The 17,900-nt window shown below is 36.8% G+C and overlaps 1 protein-coding gene across 3 annotated transcripts in view; it reads right to left on the reverse strand.

The window, feature by feature from the left end:
- Positions 1–17,900, reverse strand: part of LOC127951377 (pre-mRNA 3' end processing protein WDR33) — a 40,188-nt gene that overhangs the window by 15,832 nt on the left and 6,456 nt on the right. For all 3 annotated transcript variants that reach the window (XM_052549249.1, XM_052549248.1, XM_052549247.1), the window contains exons 8-14: positions 17,171–17,297; positions 16,826–16,980; positions 15,453–15,531; positions 15,211–15,321; positions 14,772–14,866; positions 14,603–14,689; positions 14,385–14,524 (exon numbers count right to left, since the gene is read on the reverse strand). In XM_052549249.1, the coding sequence (XP_052405209.1) occupies positions 14,385–14,524; positions 14,603–14,689; positions 14,772–14,866; positions 15,211–15,321; positions 15,453–15,531; positions 16,826–16,980; positions 17,171–17,297 (794 nt within the window). The remainder of the gene's footprint in view (positions 1–14,384; positions 14,525–14,602; positions 14,690–14,771; positions 14,867–15,210; positions 15,322–15,452; positions 15,532–16,825; positions 16,981–17,170; positions 17,298–17,900) is intronic.

The following is a 17,900-nucleotide window of genomic DNA, read 5'->3' on the forward strand; positions in this document are numbered from 1 at the left end:
GAACGACACAGATCCGATCTTTTGAAATGTGACCCAGGCCACTTGGGTATGTGGTCCTGAATCCAATACGTATACGATCTTTTGAAATGCGACCTCCTGATACGCTACAAATGTCATAATTCTGCGTTGAAGTAGGTGGGAACGAGAAGAGCCACTCACATCAGTATCCCACCACTCCTGGCTGCGACTCCGCACCCACAAGTTTCTCTGTACCGATGTCGCTAACACTGCTCCACAAAACGCCATGGCCAAAAACCTTGCTCTCCTCCTCCTTTTTGATTTTCTTCTTAAAACGAGAAGATTGTAATTGTGCTGGCTCCGTTGGGAAAATAACTTTAATATTGCAAAAAGAGCTCCGCTGTTGACTACACTGTTGTTGACATCCATGTTTAACGTTAGCTACTTCCGCAAACAATGAGTGACGTCATTCACCGTTGAGTACTCTTCTGCGTATGCGGGTCACTTCTGGGTCATTTCACGTTCACACAGGAGATCACGAAAGGTCGCATTTAATTGGAAAGTCCTGTAGTGTGAAAGTAGCCATAGATCCTCTTCTGACTATTATTAATTTGTCATTGTCATTAGGATATGTCCTCAAAACCTTCAAACTGGCTGTTATTAAGCCTATCATAAAAAAATAAAAATAAAAAAACCCTAGACTACAAAGAACTAGTTAATTACAAACCGATCTGAAACCCTCCTTTTCTGTCCAAGATACTAGAAAAGGCAGTGTTCTCAAAATCGTATTCCTTCTTAGAGAAAAATGGTATCTGTGAGGATTTCCAGTCAGGATTTAGACCATATCATGGTAAGGATTTTTAGGCTGCATTAATTAGGAAAACCGAAACCGGGAACACTTCCTATAACAAACGATGCACTTGCTACATTGTTAGAAGAAGGTCAAGTATGCTAATATTAGCCTGTTTCTCTCTTTCTGACTGAGCCTGGTTTCTCCCAAGGTTTTTTCTTAATTCTGTCACCGATGGGAGTTTTGGTTCCTTCCTACTGTTGCCTCTGGCTTGCTTATTTGGGGACACAATTTCCAGCGATTTTGTTGACTTGATAGCACAGATACTATTTAAACTGAACTGAGCTGGATGATGATATCATTGAATTCAATAATGAACTGCCTTTTTGCTTTATTGACACCTTTTTCCTATTTAATGTTGTTCAGTTGCTTTGTTACAATCTGTATTGTTAAAAGCGCTATATAAATAAAGGTCACTTGACTAAAAAGCTTTCAGAAGGGCAAAACCAGGCTTAGATGGCCTCCTCCTGAATTATATTTAGAAATATGGGATGTGGCAGGGATTATGCTGGATTCATTTAATTTTGTAAATCAAGTATGGCACATATCATTGCTTCCTAAAAAGGGTAAAGATCCTTTAGATTGCTCCAACTACAGACCAGTATCACTCATTCCATGCAATATAAATGTTTATGCTAAAACTCTTGCCTCATGGATGGAGAAAGCTATTCATAACTTAATCAAAGCCAAGACTGGTTTTATTAAGGGGCATCACGCATCCGATAATATGCGTCGATTGTTACATGTACTTGAGCCTTTTTTTCCAGCATGCAGAAAACAGTCTACCATTTCCTTCACAGAGTGGAACAAAGCAGGGATATCCACTTTCCCCTTTATTGTTTTGTTTATCTTTTAAACCACTAACACAAGCCATTAGGAAATCTGACATTCCACCGATTCATGAGAATAATCATATTATTTTGTTGTATGTTGATGACATTATCTTATATTTAGATAATTTTGATGTTTAAACTGGTATAATTAAGGAATTTGATCACTTTAGTAGTCTATCGGGGTACAAGATAAATTGTACCAAATCTTGTTTTAATGACAATTAACTATATGTTAAAGTTAACTCTACTATCCCCTTGTTTATTCCTACTAAAGATTTTAATCTATTTGGGTATTACCATATATGAAGACATTCATAAAATTGCCAGAAACAAATTTAATGACATTTTAGTCAACATCAGAAGTGATATTCAAAGATGGAATAATCTTTAAGTCTCTCCTAGGCAAAACCTCCAACGTCAAAATGAATGTTACCTTGGCTTTATTTTTATTTTTCTATGCTGCCACTTTCCCCTCCTTCAGGTTACTTTAAGGAGATCAGTTACATAATTTCCCAGTTCATCTGGAATGGTAAACAACCAAGAATAAAACTTGTCACATTGTAGCATCCTATACTTCTATATCTTTAATTATATTATTTGCCATTTCAACTTAAGGCTCTTCATATCTACATCTACAGCTTCATGGAGATTAATCGAAAGTTACAAGGTTAAACCACATAGGCTCCAAGATATTTTATTTGCTGGCACAGGCCAATTATATTAGGATCTGGAAAAGGGTGGAAGGTCTGATAGGAGGACCTTTCAAATTTTGTAACAACACACCCTTATGGCACAACATTTTTATGTGGAAATAAGCCATTTGTCCAGCCCTCTTGTTCTACATTGGGCATAAACACTTGCAGTGACCAAGGACTCTACTCATTTCAAGAACTAAATTTTGTTTACCAGCATCATCATATTTTGTCTTTTTTTCAGTTACACTCTGCTCTCAAGGTCTATTGAGTTCCCTGGGCATCCCCCATTTCCTCACATCCTATGTGGGATTGGATCACAGGTTGGCCATCTGTTTCTTTAATATATAGTAAACTTAAATCACACTGCAAACCTCTTTTTATTAAATGGGGGATTTGATGCGATTTCAATTTTTCCTTTCTCTTTGGAGTGTTACAAGCTCTTGGTGCATAAAGAATATTTGTAATGCAAAGAGATATCCAAAGAGATATTCTTTATAAAATTGAAGGCTCATCCACACACCCCTAAAATGGCTCAGTCTAACACGCCCCCACATCTCTATGTCACTATGTGGTAAGATTTGCATAATGCCACCCAAATGTTCATGCAAAGAAAGGCAGCGTACCTCTTATTCTCACTGTTGCCGCCGGCGCTATGTCGTGGAGTCGCTGTGTGTTTCCTTGTTAAAGCGAAACTACTTTGTTTGGCCTTCCAAAAGAAGACAAGACTATAAAAACTAGTTGAGTTGAATTTTAACACTGTTCCAGAACAGTCCAACCCAAATATTCAGATGTGTGCAGTGCATTTTATGGAAGATGATGACAGTTTCCTGAACCAGTAGCTTGCAATGTGTCTGTGGCACAAAGGCTGTTTCTATAAAGTTGGGCAGTTCAAACTTTGCAAGGACAGTCTGGCACTTCTCACTCATAGCCTGTAAGTACATATTTTAGATTTAAAGAGCCAGTAAGATGAAAATTCTAAGCTTCCTATCACTGTTTATAAGTCCTGTACAATAGGTTTAAATCCATCCAAGGTTAAAAAACATTGTCATTTTGTCAAAATATCATTTTAAAATTACAATTTCAATTCTCATATATCCCCAAACGGTTCGCGCAAAGCTGTTCAAAAGATTCAGTTTCCTTAAACCCCACCTTTCGGTAGCATACTGTGTTCTGATTGGTCAACTGACAGTTTTGATTGGTTGTTCTGCACACAACTTCATGGTAAACAATGCGTTAGCATCTTTTTGGGGTTAATTATGTCTTATTCCTCTCATCACGAAGCAAACAGTAAAATAAAAAACTTGAAAAGTCTCGCTGCTTTTTCTTCTGTGTGGGTGTATTCAAGCTGCGCGCTTCAGTTTGAATCTGAATAGCGCATTCAGCGCGGGGCGTGGTCACATTAGATATAATGAAGGGAGACGTGAAAAACAGACATCGCGTTGTTTTCATATGGATTACTTTATCACAGAATATCTGTTAGCAGCATTTGTTACACTTCATTTTAATGACGTGTTTGTAAATGAAAATCAGCGCAGACAAAGGCTGCAGACAGCACACATACTGATAAGACACTCAGGAGAAAACAAACACATAACTTCGTAATCATACTTCGCGTTGTGATTCAGAGATGCTTGTTGGTCTAAAAGTTGGTAATGAACCCTCTTTTATGGCCAAACGCTTTGAAAATCCCACCTTGTACTCACCGAGATTAGAAAAGCTGTCATCAGTGAAATGTTGTGAACACAACAAAAGGGATTTGTTGTACTGCTCTGGTATTGTGGTAAAAATGAATTTTAGCCATTGGTTCTTCTGATCTTCATTCTTTGGCAGTGAAAATAAAACAAACTTGCCTTTACAATTAAAAACACCGTCTCCTCGACATGATGCTATCACACCAACCAGAGCGTCTGTGTGGGGGGATGGGGCAGGTCAGAGTTACGTTTCTCCCAAGACGGTAGGCGGAGATTATTATGCAAAGTGTTCCTAGTGACGTACATAGAGATGGGCAAAAGATTTGAAATCTATACGACTCGTTTCAGCGATTCAGAGTCGACTCCTGTAGAAGCCAATAACTTTATAAATCGTGTACTTTTTGGTTTAATTACTTTGCACATTGTTTACACTGATGGACAGCTACATCATACACTGTAATACAGGTAATTTTTGATTTCCCATCTGTAAATTGCCAATGATGATTCAAATTCGAATGATTTAAGTTTTGAGCAGTAGAGTAGGCTTGTTGTTTCTCAGATCACAAATCCAGACATGGATTTATAATTAAGCAGTGCAATAGGTAACACAACGCTTAAATAGACCGTTAAAGATATTATACCAGTTCACCAAATCTGACCGAATCGTTTGAAAACTGTTTGTGTCTCCAGCACGCACTAATTCACAAATTACTTAAAAGGTTAGTTCACCGAAAAATTAAAATGATGTCATTAATAACTCACCCTCATGTCGTTCCAAACCCGTAAGACCTCCGTTCATCTTCGGAACACCATTTAAGATATTTTAGATGTAGTCCGAGAGCTCTCAGTCCCTCCATTGACACACAGAGCGTCTGAACTGAACTGGCTGCATCTGAACTGAACTGGTTCTTTTGGTGATTGATTCTGAACTGATTATGTGCTAATGTTATGAGCACGGGTAAACCGAAGGCTTGAATGAAGGGTGATCATCGCCAATGACGTCATTACGTCGAGCGCAAAAGAACTGGTGTACCGTTTTCTTCAACCGATTTATTGAATCAAAATGTCCAGAAGAATCGGTTTGCGGAAAAGAACCGAACTTCCCATCACTACTGGTGATCAGAAAACTGATGCAACCGGTTCTTGAATCGAGAACGAGTCAATCTTTTGTTCATCATCTAGCTTGCTCCATGTTCAACTTCAGTTCTCTCTTCACAGCAGTTCAGTCAGTGTACTGTGTGAGTACATGAATTACTCTGGGATATTGGTTTGTTTTAACTCAGAGGGAGAGTCAGCAACATTAAAAAAAAGTTAACCGCTTAAGTCATTTGTGGATTAATGCTTATTGGAGACAAGAACCGTTTCAAACTATTCAGTTTGATTTGGTGAACTGGTTCAAGAAGATCCGGTAACATCGAGTGATTCGTTCGCGAACCGGATATCATTGAACTGTTGTGTTTTGAACTCGCTCAGAACAGACACGAAGAGAAGACAATGCTGAATGAACTCGTAGTTTTTGCTATTTTAGTACCAAAATGTATTATCGATGCTTCAAAAAATTCTAACTGACCCTCTGATGTCACATGGACTACTTTGAAGATGTTTTTCACTCAACTGAGTACTCATCTCAGGTAATAATCTTCCTGGACCTGTCTGCTGCTTTTGACACCGTTAATCACCAGATTCTCCTGTCCACCCTCAGAAAGATGGGCATCTCTGGAACCGCACTCCTGTGGGTTAAGTCCTACTTCTCTGACAGATCCTTCAGTCTTGGAGGGGTGATGCTTCTAAGTCACAACACCTTGCTACTGGGGTTCCTCAAGGCTCAGTACTTGGACCACTTCATCTACATGACGTCATTATGATCTGTCATTCAGAAGCAAGGCTTTTCTTATCACTGCTACGCTGATGACACCCAACTCTACTTCTCATTCCAACCATATGACCCGACGGTAGCTGCTCGCATTTCAGCCTGTCTGAGTGACATTTCTAGCTGGATGAATGACCATCACCTTCAGCTTAACCTTACGAAGACAGAACTCGTGGTGATTCCAGCTAACCCATTGCTTCATCACAACTTCTCTATACAGCTGGGTTCGTCAACCATTACTCCTTCGAGGACAGCCAGAAACCTAGGAGTTGTGATAGATCTTAAATTAAGCTTCACAGACCACATTGCTACAACAGGAAGATTAGACCCTTCCTGTCAGAGCAAGCCACCCAACTTCTTGTCCAAGCTCTTGAACAAGAACAGAATGGACTATTGTAATGCTCTCCTGGCGGGCCATCCTGCATGTACTGTCAAGCCTCTGCAATTGTTCCAGAATTCAGCAGAGAGGGTTGTCTTCAATGAGCCAAAAAAAGCTCACGTTACTCCTCTCCTCATCAGGTTACACTGGCTACCAGTAGCCACTCGCATCTAATTCAAGGTACTGATGCTTGCCTACAAGACGACTACTGGCACCAACATACCTAACCTCACTAGTTAAATCCTATGTGCCCTCCAGAGGTTTGCGCTCTGCAAGTGAACGACGCCTTGTGGTGCCATCCCAAAGAAGTTCAAAATCACTCTCATGATCCTTCTCCTGGACTGCACCCAGCTGGTGGAATGACCTCCCAATTTCATTTCATACAGCCGAGTCTTTAGTCCTTTTCAAGAAACATCTAAAGACTCATCTTTTTTGCCAGCACTTGACCAACTAACACTAGCAATTTTCCTTATTTTCTTGTCTTTTCATTTATTTATATATATAAACTTTTTTAATCTAGATTAATCTGACTGTGATCTTGAAATTAATCTAGATTAATCTAGATTAAAATGGCTCATTCGAATTCTGCTGAAGGCATTCAGAATATGTGTGTTACCCAAATAAAATTGACAAACAGTAATTCTTTGAGAAGGGGTTTAGAAAAGGGGCTCATCTTCTGTTTCTAAAATGCATCACAAAGTGCTTGAAAAAGCTGTAAACTAATTCCACATTGCACAAGGTGCAAACAACCTTACGCCTGTTTCACACCAATGTTTAAGTTTTTTTCAAGTTTGCAGGTGTCAAGGTACAGAAACCAAGTAATTAAATGTAAAATAGCACTGGATAGTCTTCAATTTAAAAATGAAATATACAATCAAACCTACATTTATTCAGACACCTTCAACATTTCTCACATTATTACAGTTTTGCTACATATATCAAAAATTATACCTGGTGTCTGAATAATTTTTGGTTTGACTGTTAAAACTACAAAGTAATTCATTCAAGAGCAGTGAGTGATTTTCTTTCATTTTCTTGGATAAACATTAAAGCAGCCAGTAGCTAAATTAGGCGCGGTAACTTTAAGAGATGATGAACGCATCCAATATAAAACATGGCATTTTTTCCCTCAACGGTTTACTTTCACTTAAGAAATAACTGACAGTTTTTTCGAGCATAATTTCCAAGGTGGATATTTTGTATGTATTCGTCGGCACAAGAGCAAAAATAAGCAAATTCGATGTTCAAGTGTCTTGAGACGTCTTTCTCTTCGCAGAAGAGAGCTCGGTTCAGTGTTGCTGTCCGTGATACGTGCCTCTCTCTTTCTCCGCACCGAACACAGCGCGCGAGTAACCAGCTACTCCGTTCAGCTTTTCCGCGTCTTGTTTTTGGATGCTTTAATGTTTAAATCGACAAGCGGTAAGGCGTAAAAACATGTGAAAAAGATAAGCTTTCGTGACGATGCGCAGCAGTGGCCCGTCAACTGTTCTGAGCATCTTTTTAGGCTGGCCTCAGCCAGTCGGTTATATAAAATGTCAAGGTGAAAGTCATCATAGCTTGCTTAGTACAGACCCCCTTCCTCAAATCTTGCCCTGGAGGTCCAATGCGCTGCAGAGTTTTGCTCCAACCCTGATCAAAGTCACCTGCTTGTGGTTTTCTTATGAACACAGAGTCATTGATTGGCATTGATTAGCATGCTCAGGTGTGCTTGATTAGGGTTAGAGCTAAACTCTGCAGGAAAGTGGATCTCGAGGTCCAGATTTGAGGATCCCTAGTATAGACCCAGCTCCCAACCCAACTTTGAGAATAGATTAATGGCGATATTTTATATATATATATATATTAGGGCCGGGACTCGATTAAATTTTTTTTATCTAATTAATTAGAGGCTTTGTAATTAATTAATCGAAATTAATCGCATTTTAATCGCACATAAATATATGACCTGAGAACAGTGACAAGTAATTTTTTTTCACATGGATTTATAGTATACCATTGAATAATGCCTGAATACATAAGCTTAAGCAACAAAATATTGTTTATTTTTGTTCAACCAAGTCTAGCAGACCAGTGCAATTTTTGCCATTAAGTGTAGCAATGCAGACATCCCAACCTGCAAAAAGTCATTTCAGGGAGGTATCCAGAAGAACCCCCCCCCCCCCAAAGGAAGGAAATACATCTCAGCTGTAGTCACCTTCTCAGTGAGACTTTGCCTATCTGAATGGGAGAACTTCCCTGCACTTAGCCTCCCTAACATGTTGTGGTCCCTAAAAGATATAGCATAAAATATTATTTCTATAAGCTATAGGCCTATGTAATTATTCGTTAATTATGTTTAAATATGTAGATTAATTTTACTATTTATATAATCTGCTTATACAATTTATGTAAACTGCTTTTATTTATTTTCCATTGCAACTTTAAACAGGTCTAAAGAAAAAAGTTTGTTGTTTTCATGTAGCCTTGGCAACAAGCCTGAATAATATGCAGATGAAATTAAATTTGTCAACTCACCTCAACATGCCTTTTGCAATCATTTAACCTCCTATGGGCAATGCTTGAGCAAGACTGTCATAATGTTTTACATATATAAGACGGGGTACACTTTCGTGTAGTCTGCCGTAAAATGTGTCTTGTACTTTTTTTTTTTTTTTTTTTGCACTTTCCCTCTGCCATGGTGCTCCTGTTTCTAGAGAGACATAACTGATTAATTTTGTTCGGGAGAAGAGATAAAAGCCCGCCCACAATGACAATTGATTGATTGATTTGCAGAAACAGGCCAATCATGATGCTCTCTGTCTTACATGCGCTTCGCACACACGCACATTAGCACACACACGCAAGGTCTCTCGCTCCCTCTCCCTCTCTGCCATGCGCGCGCTACACGGTTTGAAACACAGTATCTGTTTCGCATGCGCGCTTTTGCTCGCTCGGTCTAGATTCTGGGAGATTTTAACTAATTTGCGGGTCTCAGGGAGCCGCTTTCAATATGCGGGAGACTCCCAGAACTTCCGGGAGACTTGGGATGTCTGGCAATGGCATATTTAGAAACAATTTAGAAACAGTACATTTCAGAAATTCAGGTAGCTTATAGGTGCTGGAACCTTCTGTAAAGTGTTTTTTAAGTAAAACACAATACTGTCAATTACATTCAGAACATTGGAAACCCTGACTATTAGAAAACATCTCTCTGTTGCTTCAGAGGCCATAACATACTAAGTCCAACTCTCAATAACTTTGGCCAAAACATTAAAGAGTTTAACATAAACAGCCAGTTGCACCACTAAAATAATACATAGTTCAACATAAAGTGTAAAGTCCACGCTAGCTGCTATATTTTCTGCGTTGAGGTGATACTTGAGACTCGATGTGCTGCTGCGGTGATATGCGAACGCTAGTTGATGGTGCTTCAGTATAATCGGTCCGCGGAAACTCATCCAGTGAGAAACGTTCCACGGTGCAAAAATAAGTTATTAAAAATGCGGGAATTTTTTTTCTGTAACTAATTAATCTTAATTAACGCGTTATTTTTTGTGTAATTAATTAATCTCAATTAACGCGTTAAAGTCCCGGCCCATATATATATATATATATATATATATATATATATATATATATATATATATATATATTTTAGTGGTGGGCCGTTATCGGCATTAACATGCTGCGTTAACGCAAGACTCTTATCGGGCGATAAAAAAATATTGCCATTAATCCATTCTAAAAGTTGGGTTGGGAGCTGGGTCTATACTAAGCAAGCTATGATGACTTTCTCCTTGATATTTTATATAACCGATGCTCAGGACAGTTGACGGATCACTGCTGTGCACCGTCACGAAAGCTTATCTTTTTCACATGTTTTTAAGCCTTACCGCTTGTCGATTTAAACATTAAAGCAGCCAAACACAAGACGCGGAAAAGCTGAACGCTGGTTATTCGCGCGCTCTGTTTGGTGCGGAGAGAGAAATCAAGAGCCGCGTATCACGGACAGCGACACTGAAAACGAGCTCTCTTCTGCGAAGTTCTCCTCAAAGTCCCTCCTGCACCTGAACGAACAAATACAAATCGCAGTTTGAACAAACAAAAGGATGTGAAAGAGCCCAATTCAGTACTCGCGGTGTTCTAGTGTTCAGGGCTCACGCAGAGAAAGACGTCTCAAAACACTTTAACCCCTTAAGTGTCACCCCCCCTTTTTGGGGGTAGAGCTGAAAAGGGCATGTCCAGATTCAAATTAATGTAATTCTGGAACGGTTTGGAATATGAACCTAATTTTGGGCTCGTTTTTAAAAACACACTTGGAAGTTTCTTGTACATGTGAAAGAAGTTGAATAAAATGTAAAATAAAAAAGTTATAGTTGTTTAAGTTTGTTGTAATAAAAAAATAATAATTTAATATTTATTTATATTTTATAAAAAAAAAAAAAAAAGTATGTGTTGAATTTAATTTCATGTCAAATGAAAAGCCTAAAATCTAAAGAAGTTGTGTTCCAAATTTGACATTGATATCACAAAAAATGAGGTTCCTGTGTTATTTTTAGTTGCTATACCAACAATGTCCACTAGGTACTATTCATGCTCCTTGTATGAATTGTAATGGACGACTGATTTGATTTTTTTTATTCAAACAGCAATAAAACATTCTAGATAGGTTGTAAATGATTTTTTAATCAAACATAGCTACTAGAGTGTTGTTACAGAAACTTCATACATGATCATGATCATATTATCACATCATATTATGATCATACATGAAATTGACATTCATTTAATTTTTTACTGAATACTTGCAACATCAATCATAGATATACAAATATACATATTCAATTTATTCTCAAATTTTTTTATAAAAACTAGAAAAGATGTTTTGTCTGAATTATTGGCAGCCAAAAAAATATAAGAAATATATACTTTCGTGATTGTATATGTATGTATCAGCTTTTTGTAACAAAAGGCAACTACTTTTTTTTTTTTGCTAAATTTTCTTGTCACAAATTAATGAATTACTGTCACTACATAATTTTAAATATAAAACAGTGGTCAAATATAAAAAATACAACCTCTAAGGTCTCCAATGATATATAGTTTGTCAAGATTAGTTTAGGTTTAGTATAGAATATTACGGTTTTAAATATGCAATGGCTTTGGGCCCACCGGTGGGCCAGTGACACTTAAGACATCGAATTTGCTTATTTTTGCTCTTGTGCCAACAAATACATACAAAATGTGTCAAAATATCATTTTATTTTTATCATTTTATTGGATGCGTGCGTCATCTCTTAAAGTGACCGCGCCTAATTTAGCTACTGGCTGCTGTAATGTTAATCCAAGAAAATGAATGAAAATCACTCACTGCTCTTGACTGAATCACTTTGTAGTTTTAACAGTCAAACCAAAAATTATTCAGACACCAGATATAATTTTTGATATATATAGCAAAACCGTAATAATGTGAGAAATGTTGAAGGTGTCTCAATAAATGTAGGTTTGATTGTATATTTCATTTTTACATTGAAGACTATCCAGTGCTATTTTACATTTAATTATTTGGTTTCTGTAATTTGACCTTAAAAAACATTGGTGTGAAACAGGGGTAAGGTTGTTTGCACCTTGTGCAATGTGGAATTAATTTACAGCTCTTTATAAGCACTTTGTGAGGCATTTTGGAAATCCTTTCCTTTATCATGACAAGGAAATAAACATATAAGTTGCACTGGACTATTAATCGCATTTATTTAGAACCAAGAACCGAGAGAAAATATTACAGTCTACAACAGCGAGAGGGCGCTCTATGCTTCTCAGTGCTCCTGTAGCATACCACTGAAAACAACTGAAAACTGTTAACTAAAATATTAACTTAATTTATTTAACAAAATCCAATGCCAAGAACAGATATTGGTAATCTGGAAAGGCAAGTTATTCAGCTAACGGTACACAAGAGTACACAAAACCACAGGCTGAATAGGTGCCCGGTATGTTAACATAACACAGTAACAGTTAGCTACACAATAGCATAAAGAACATACTCGGGAGGCTGAATAGTCTAAAATTAACATAAGCCAGCAAGTCCAACAGTTACCGCTAACATTAAGGAAGTTCAAGTGATCTTATTCCACCTCTCGTGGCTGCAGATGGTAATGTTTTCTCTTGGTTAATTTCTCTCGGTTCATGTCAAATTAATTTTGATAAGTCGTACTTGACTAGGACTTCGCAGGACCAGCCAAACTATGAAAAAAAGTGTGACTTATAGTCCAGAAAATACGGTACACGTCTAATCAAGGTTTATGTCTTCTCAATGACGATTGCAAAGAAGACAATAATACAAAACTGCCTCCCTAAAATAGTAACCTGTGAATGTCAATCACCAAGATTTTATAAGGCTAAACCTTGTAACATAGATGAATGGCAATGTCTTTCTTAAAAAAAAAATTGGAATATATAAAGGAATGACCATAAGTTTTTATTTTTTTCAGATAGTAAAAATGATGTGTCTGTTGCTTTCCCTTTCTTGTTCTGTTTGTTTGTTTTTGTTGAATAAAAAATAAAGTTGATCACACAAAAAGAATTTTAATAATGCATCACTGAATCATTGACTGAAAAAAAAAAAAAAAACGATAAATCATTCACTTATGAAACATCGCTGTGTGCTACTCAGAAATGAGCGAATGTTCTGCTGTGATCTTTGGAACCATTTTCGTTAACCAAGTCAAGCAAAAAGAGTCAACATTTACAATGTCAAATTTGCTATTGTGGTTTTCAGGCAAAACTTCACTCTTTCGCTTTCAAAACTTTGATCATGCCACATTGCTTATCTAGGCTATATGTTATAAAAACAAAGTTGGATTTTTATCGCAGCATGTTTCTTCTGTGCAGTTTCATACATTTGTTTGATTTGTTTTGAGATTTTCACATAGACAGGCTGCATGAATGTCAACTGGCGTTACATTGTTACTGTTGATTATCCATTATCAATTGCAGTTTTAAGAATAAAAGAAACCCAGATACTTTGATCTACTGAGACCCAGACAATACAAAAATACACAGGCATCTTCGAGACACCCCACAGAGTGGAGCTGCAGGAAACGCCTCTCTCACATATGTTATCAGTTCCTTCTCATCCCCTTCCTTACCCATCCTCCCTCCACTCAGTTCATTCAGAATGGTCAATAGTTTAATGTTCTACATGAATGCAAGTACTATTTTCAGTCAGTTCATGTTTGGTATCTTTTGAATAGTTTCAGGGCGAGTGGTACAATGGTCTCAATCTTACAAATGTAGACTAAAAGAGAGTACAGATCCTAAGAGTTAAGAGATATTTTGCTTACTCTAATGGGCGTGCCCTTTTCCAGTGTCTTCCATTTAAATTACCTTCTGTTCCCTTTGAGGTGTAAACTACAGGTTAATGGGACATGGGTTAATGCAAATTACAACTGTTTGTACATGCCTCCATTTGGGGGATGTTTTATCTTGGTTTTGTATTTATTTATTATTTTTGTGTGTCTCTCTTTTCTAAGGTCAGGTATGCATATTTTACTTATAAATTCATCTTTGAGGATTTGATGTTTTGTATTGATATGATCTGACATGTTTGAACTGGATATGTAATTGGCAGAATACATATTTACCTGACTGATGATAAATTGTTACATTTGATTTTATTCTGTTTTACACTGTAATTGTTGACTCTAGTAGATTACATCGTATCTTTGTTAGAGACATGAGCACCCGAATGAATAAATGAGTAAATATAAAATAAAGAGTTTAACTAGAATAAACAAAAGTCAGAAGAATACTAATTAGAAACAGACATACAACCAATTTGCATTCCAACCTAAATTTGAGGTCATAATAAAATGGAGTCAGATTAGAACTGAACTTAAATCGAATAATGTTGTGCGTTGAAAAGACTGGACATGCAAGAAACCTTCATCCAGCACTGGATACCTCCCTTGGACGGAGTGCGTGGATCTTACACTGTTTACACAATGTAATAAAATCAAAATCATTCTTGCCAAAAGTTTTATTATAATCACATTTGGTGGGTTGGCGTGTGTTAATGTCAGGCCCTGCTGGCACTGCTACAAAGACATGTAGTATTTGATCATACTGACCTGTTGAAACTGAGCTGGAATTGGCTTTGCATAAGGAACCTTTTTAGTCGGAGGCTTTTTTTGGTCCTTCAGCATGACCTCTTCCATTCCCCAGTCCAGCCCCGGAATGCTCATCTCAGGCTCTGCCACCATCTCTTTGCCTGAGCAGATAGATACCAGTTATATATAACCAACTGAACTTCAATAAATATTAACTGTGCATGTATAAGTGTCTTAACCAGTTTGTTCTTGTTCCATGGCAGCCTTCAGTTGTTCCGGGATCCCCATGCCAGGAATGGCTGCAACACTATTTGTCTCTATGTCATCTAGAATTATCCAAAATAAAGCATTATGAATTCATATGTAAATCCTCTATAGGGCTTTTAAATTGCACGAAGGAATACTAACCATACTCTACTCCATCTTCTGACATTCCAGGCAGCAAGTTCAGATTGTATCTGTCCCGCATCTTATCCCCCGGCCGATTTCTCGTCCAAAATTTGCTGAGGAAGTAATCACAGATCAATGAGCTAGAGTCTATGCAAACTAGAGCATTTTAGGTTCATAATCATTCATTTCTTTGTTTTGACCATGCAAGAGTTTTTGACTGCATGGAACATTAAATTTGTGTATTAACATTTAGCTGTAAATAAAGGAATGTGTTCTATAGCATATTTTGTTCGTTGGTAGTAATAAAAAAAAAAACTGGTATCGAGAATTACCTGTGGTAAAAAAAAAAAATGTCATCGACAATTGTAAAGTTTCACTTGTATAGGTATTAACTACTGAAATGTTGGTTAATGTTACAACCCTAATAGAAACATGCATTTTTTTGACCCACACTTACCTGGTATGGTCATTAGACCCAGAACACAAGATGTGGCCCAGTGGATGCCAGGCTAAACTCCAGATCATTCCTTCATGAGCCATCTCCATTCCTCCCACCTCTTTCTCCACTCTAGCAAAATATTTCAACAACTTCAGCAGTCAAATAACACACAATTTGAAATTATTCCACAGAGTATTACTTTTTGACTAATGCTACCGTATATGGTTAAACAGTACAGAGAGGATCTGAACAGTGCTTACCCTGCATGCCAAAAAAGCAGTGATCCATCAGAGCCTCCACTGGCAAACAAGCCTTCATGAACTGGGTGCCAAGCTACAGCTGCAATTAAAAAGAGAAAATGTATATTTATTTATGATTTAACGCCATGTCAGCAGCAATGGCTATATTCATGGCAAGAGGAAACAGTTCAATTTCATAATTCAGTCATTTATATATCGTGTCAAAACAATTATATACGGTAACCATTTTAAGAGAAAATGCATATGCATACAATGTTAAATTATACAACACACTGCTTCACTTGAAGGAGATTAATACATGGGTCAATATCATTGTAGAGACTTTTGGTGTCCTGCACATAAATAAATAATTTGCCATGATAACATAAGAATGACTATGAAAGGGTGTGTTATATTAGGATTAGATTTTATTTTCATAAAAGCATTACTTGACTCTTTAGATCCATTTTCTAGATTTTTTTTTTTGTTTTGTTTTGTGTAAGAGGATGCATGTTATTTTGCTATGTCCCAAGCACTGCTCATTAAATTTGAATGACAGTAGAATACTGTCAAATCATAAAATAAAATAAAAAACAATTATCCTATTGATATTTTGTTAAATAAGAGATTATTTAATTTGAGTGTATTGATAATTTGGTAATAAAAACTATATTTTTATTTAATAAAAAAATAGTAATTTGTCCATGTCTCTTGAATGTTTGCTGAATTGCTTTGCTAAAGCTTAACATGTCCATCCATACTGTCAGCCTAAAATATGTCAGAAGTGATTCGAATCCAGTAGTTCCACAAGTTTAAATATACCAAATACTCAACAACAACCAGACTGAATATTTAGCTATTCACAGTTTGCTGTAAGCTAATATACTAATTGAAGCTCAAAATGTCTACCCTGTCATTGTTCCAAAATGTCCACCCTGTCAGCCACTTAAACTCATTACACATATGACACATGCATTCATTTGTAGGTAATATTGCTTAAAACTAAAATGAATGAGGGAGGGGGGGTACAATGTATGATTGAGGATGTAATTATATTTATTATTAATATTATTATTATTATATTATTTTATTTTAACAACCCTGTTAAGTAAAGGGACATCATAGCGTTCAGAAAATATCATTTCCATCTTAATTTTGCAATGAAAACGTATTTAACAGTAATATGTATATGTCCATGACAGTGTCTTATGGTTTATGCTTCGACTAATGGCCCATAATTATCTAAAAATAAAATGTGTGGGAACTCAGTTAATGTTACCATAGTACTTGAGTGTCTACTATTTATGATATGACAAAGCACATTTTTGAGTATTGTGAGGGTAGAAAGGCACTCTATTGTGATATTGACCCACATATTCTCATTAGGATTATACCTGTGGCTTCTTTCTTATGTCCTCTAAAAACCTGCAGCTCCTCTTTGAGGTTGCGAATGTCAAACAGTTTGCACAAATGATCACGTGATGCTGTCAACAGCCAGTTGCCGTTAAGGTTCCACTTCACCTCCATGACTGTGTTTTTATGCGCATGTCTAAGGACAAAACACAAGGCACAATATTAATAGCCCTTCTTAAGCTATCTTTCTTGATTAAGTACTCAAACTCAAGCAATACAACAAAATTTGTGTTGTCAAATGGATAACCATCTGTAAACAACCCATTCGGCCATGGGCAACAAAGATTACAATAATTTTGGGGTTTTACAGGCATCTGCTAACTTACAGTGTTGCCAAACTTTGTCCAGTCTTTGGGTCCCAAAATTTGATAGGTTGCTGGCTGTCTTTGCTGCCGGACACTACCAAGCCCTTTGTGGGATGCCAATCTACACACTTCACATCTGCTCCATGACCTGGAAACAATTTAAATGAGTGACAAAATACAAAAAGAAACATTATTTTCAGAAATGTTTCTTTCCTATTTCAGAGCAACATTGTTAGAGTAACACTTTTTTAACCTTTGATCATAATTTTTGCATTACATGTAGATCATAGGTATAATATATGATTACAATTACATAATGAGCATCAAAGACAAGCTAAGTAACAGCCAGAAAAAAAATTATATTGGATTAAACACCATTTTATATTGAGTCACATGCCACCGAATCAGGAAAATCATAAAAAAAAAAAAGAAAAAAAAGTGCCACACTTTGACTAGCAAATAAAGGCAGCATTATTTTAAAGGGCACACTGTGCAATTGAGGTCTCAAAAACCATTTAGGGAGCATGAGAGTTATTCTTAATGTCTGGGTAAAGCTGCATGGATTCTTAATAGCGTTTTTTATTTGATTGATATAAATGATCACTTGTGCATTTGCATAAGCATTAGGAAAATGAGTAAAGTCTGCAGTTAACTAAAGTTATTTAGTTAATTTTTATATTGTTGATACACATCCAGATCACAGCAAATGGGACAGTGTCATTGCTCAAAGACATGTACCATTCTGACACCA

The sequence above is a fragment of the Carassius gibelio genome, chromosome B2, assembly GCF_023724105.1.
Source record: "Carassius gibelio isolate Cgi1373 ecotype wild population from Czech Republic chromosome B2, carGib1.2-hapl.c, whole genome shotgun sequence".
In the NCBI taxonomy this organism is placed as follows: domain Eukaryota; kingdom Metazoa; phylum Chordata; class Actinopteri; order Cypriniformes; family Cyprinidae; genus Carassius; species Carassius gibelio.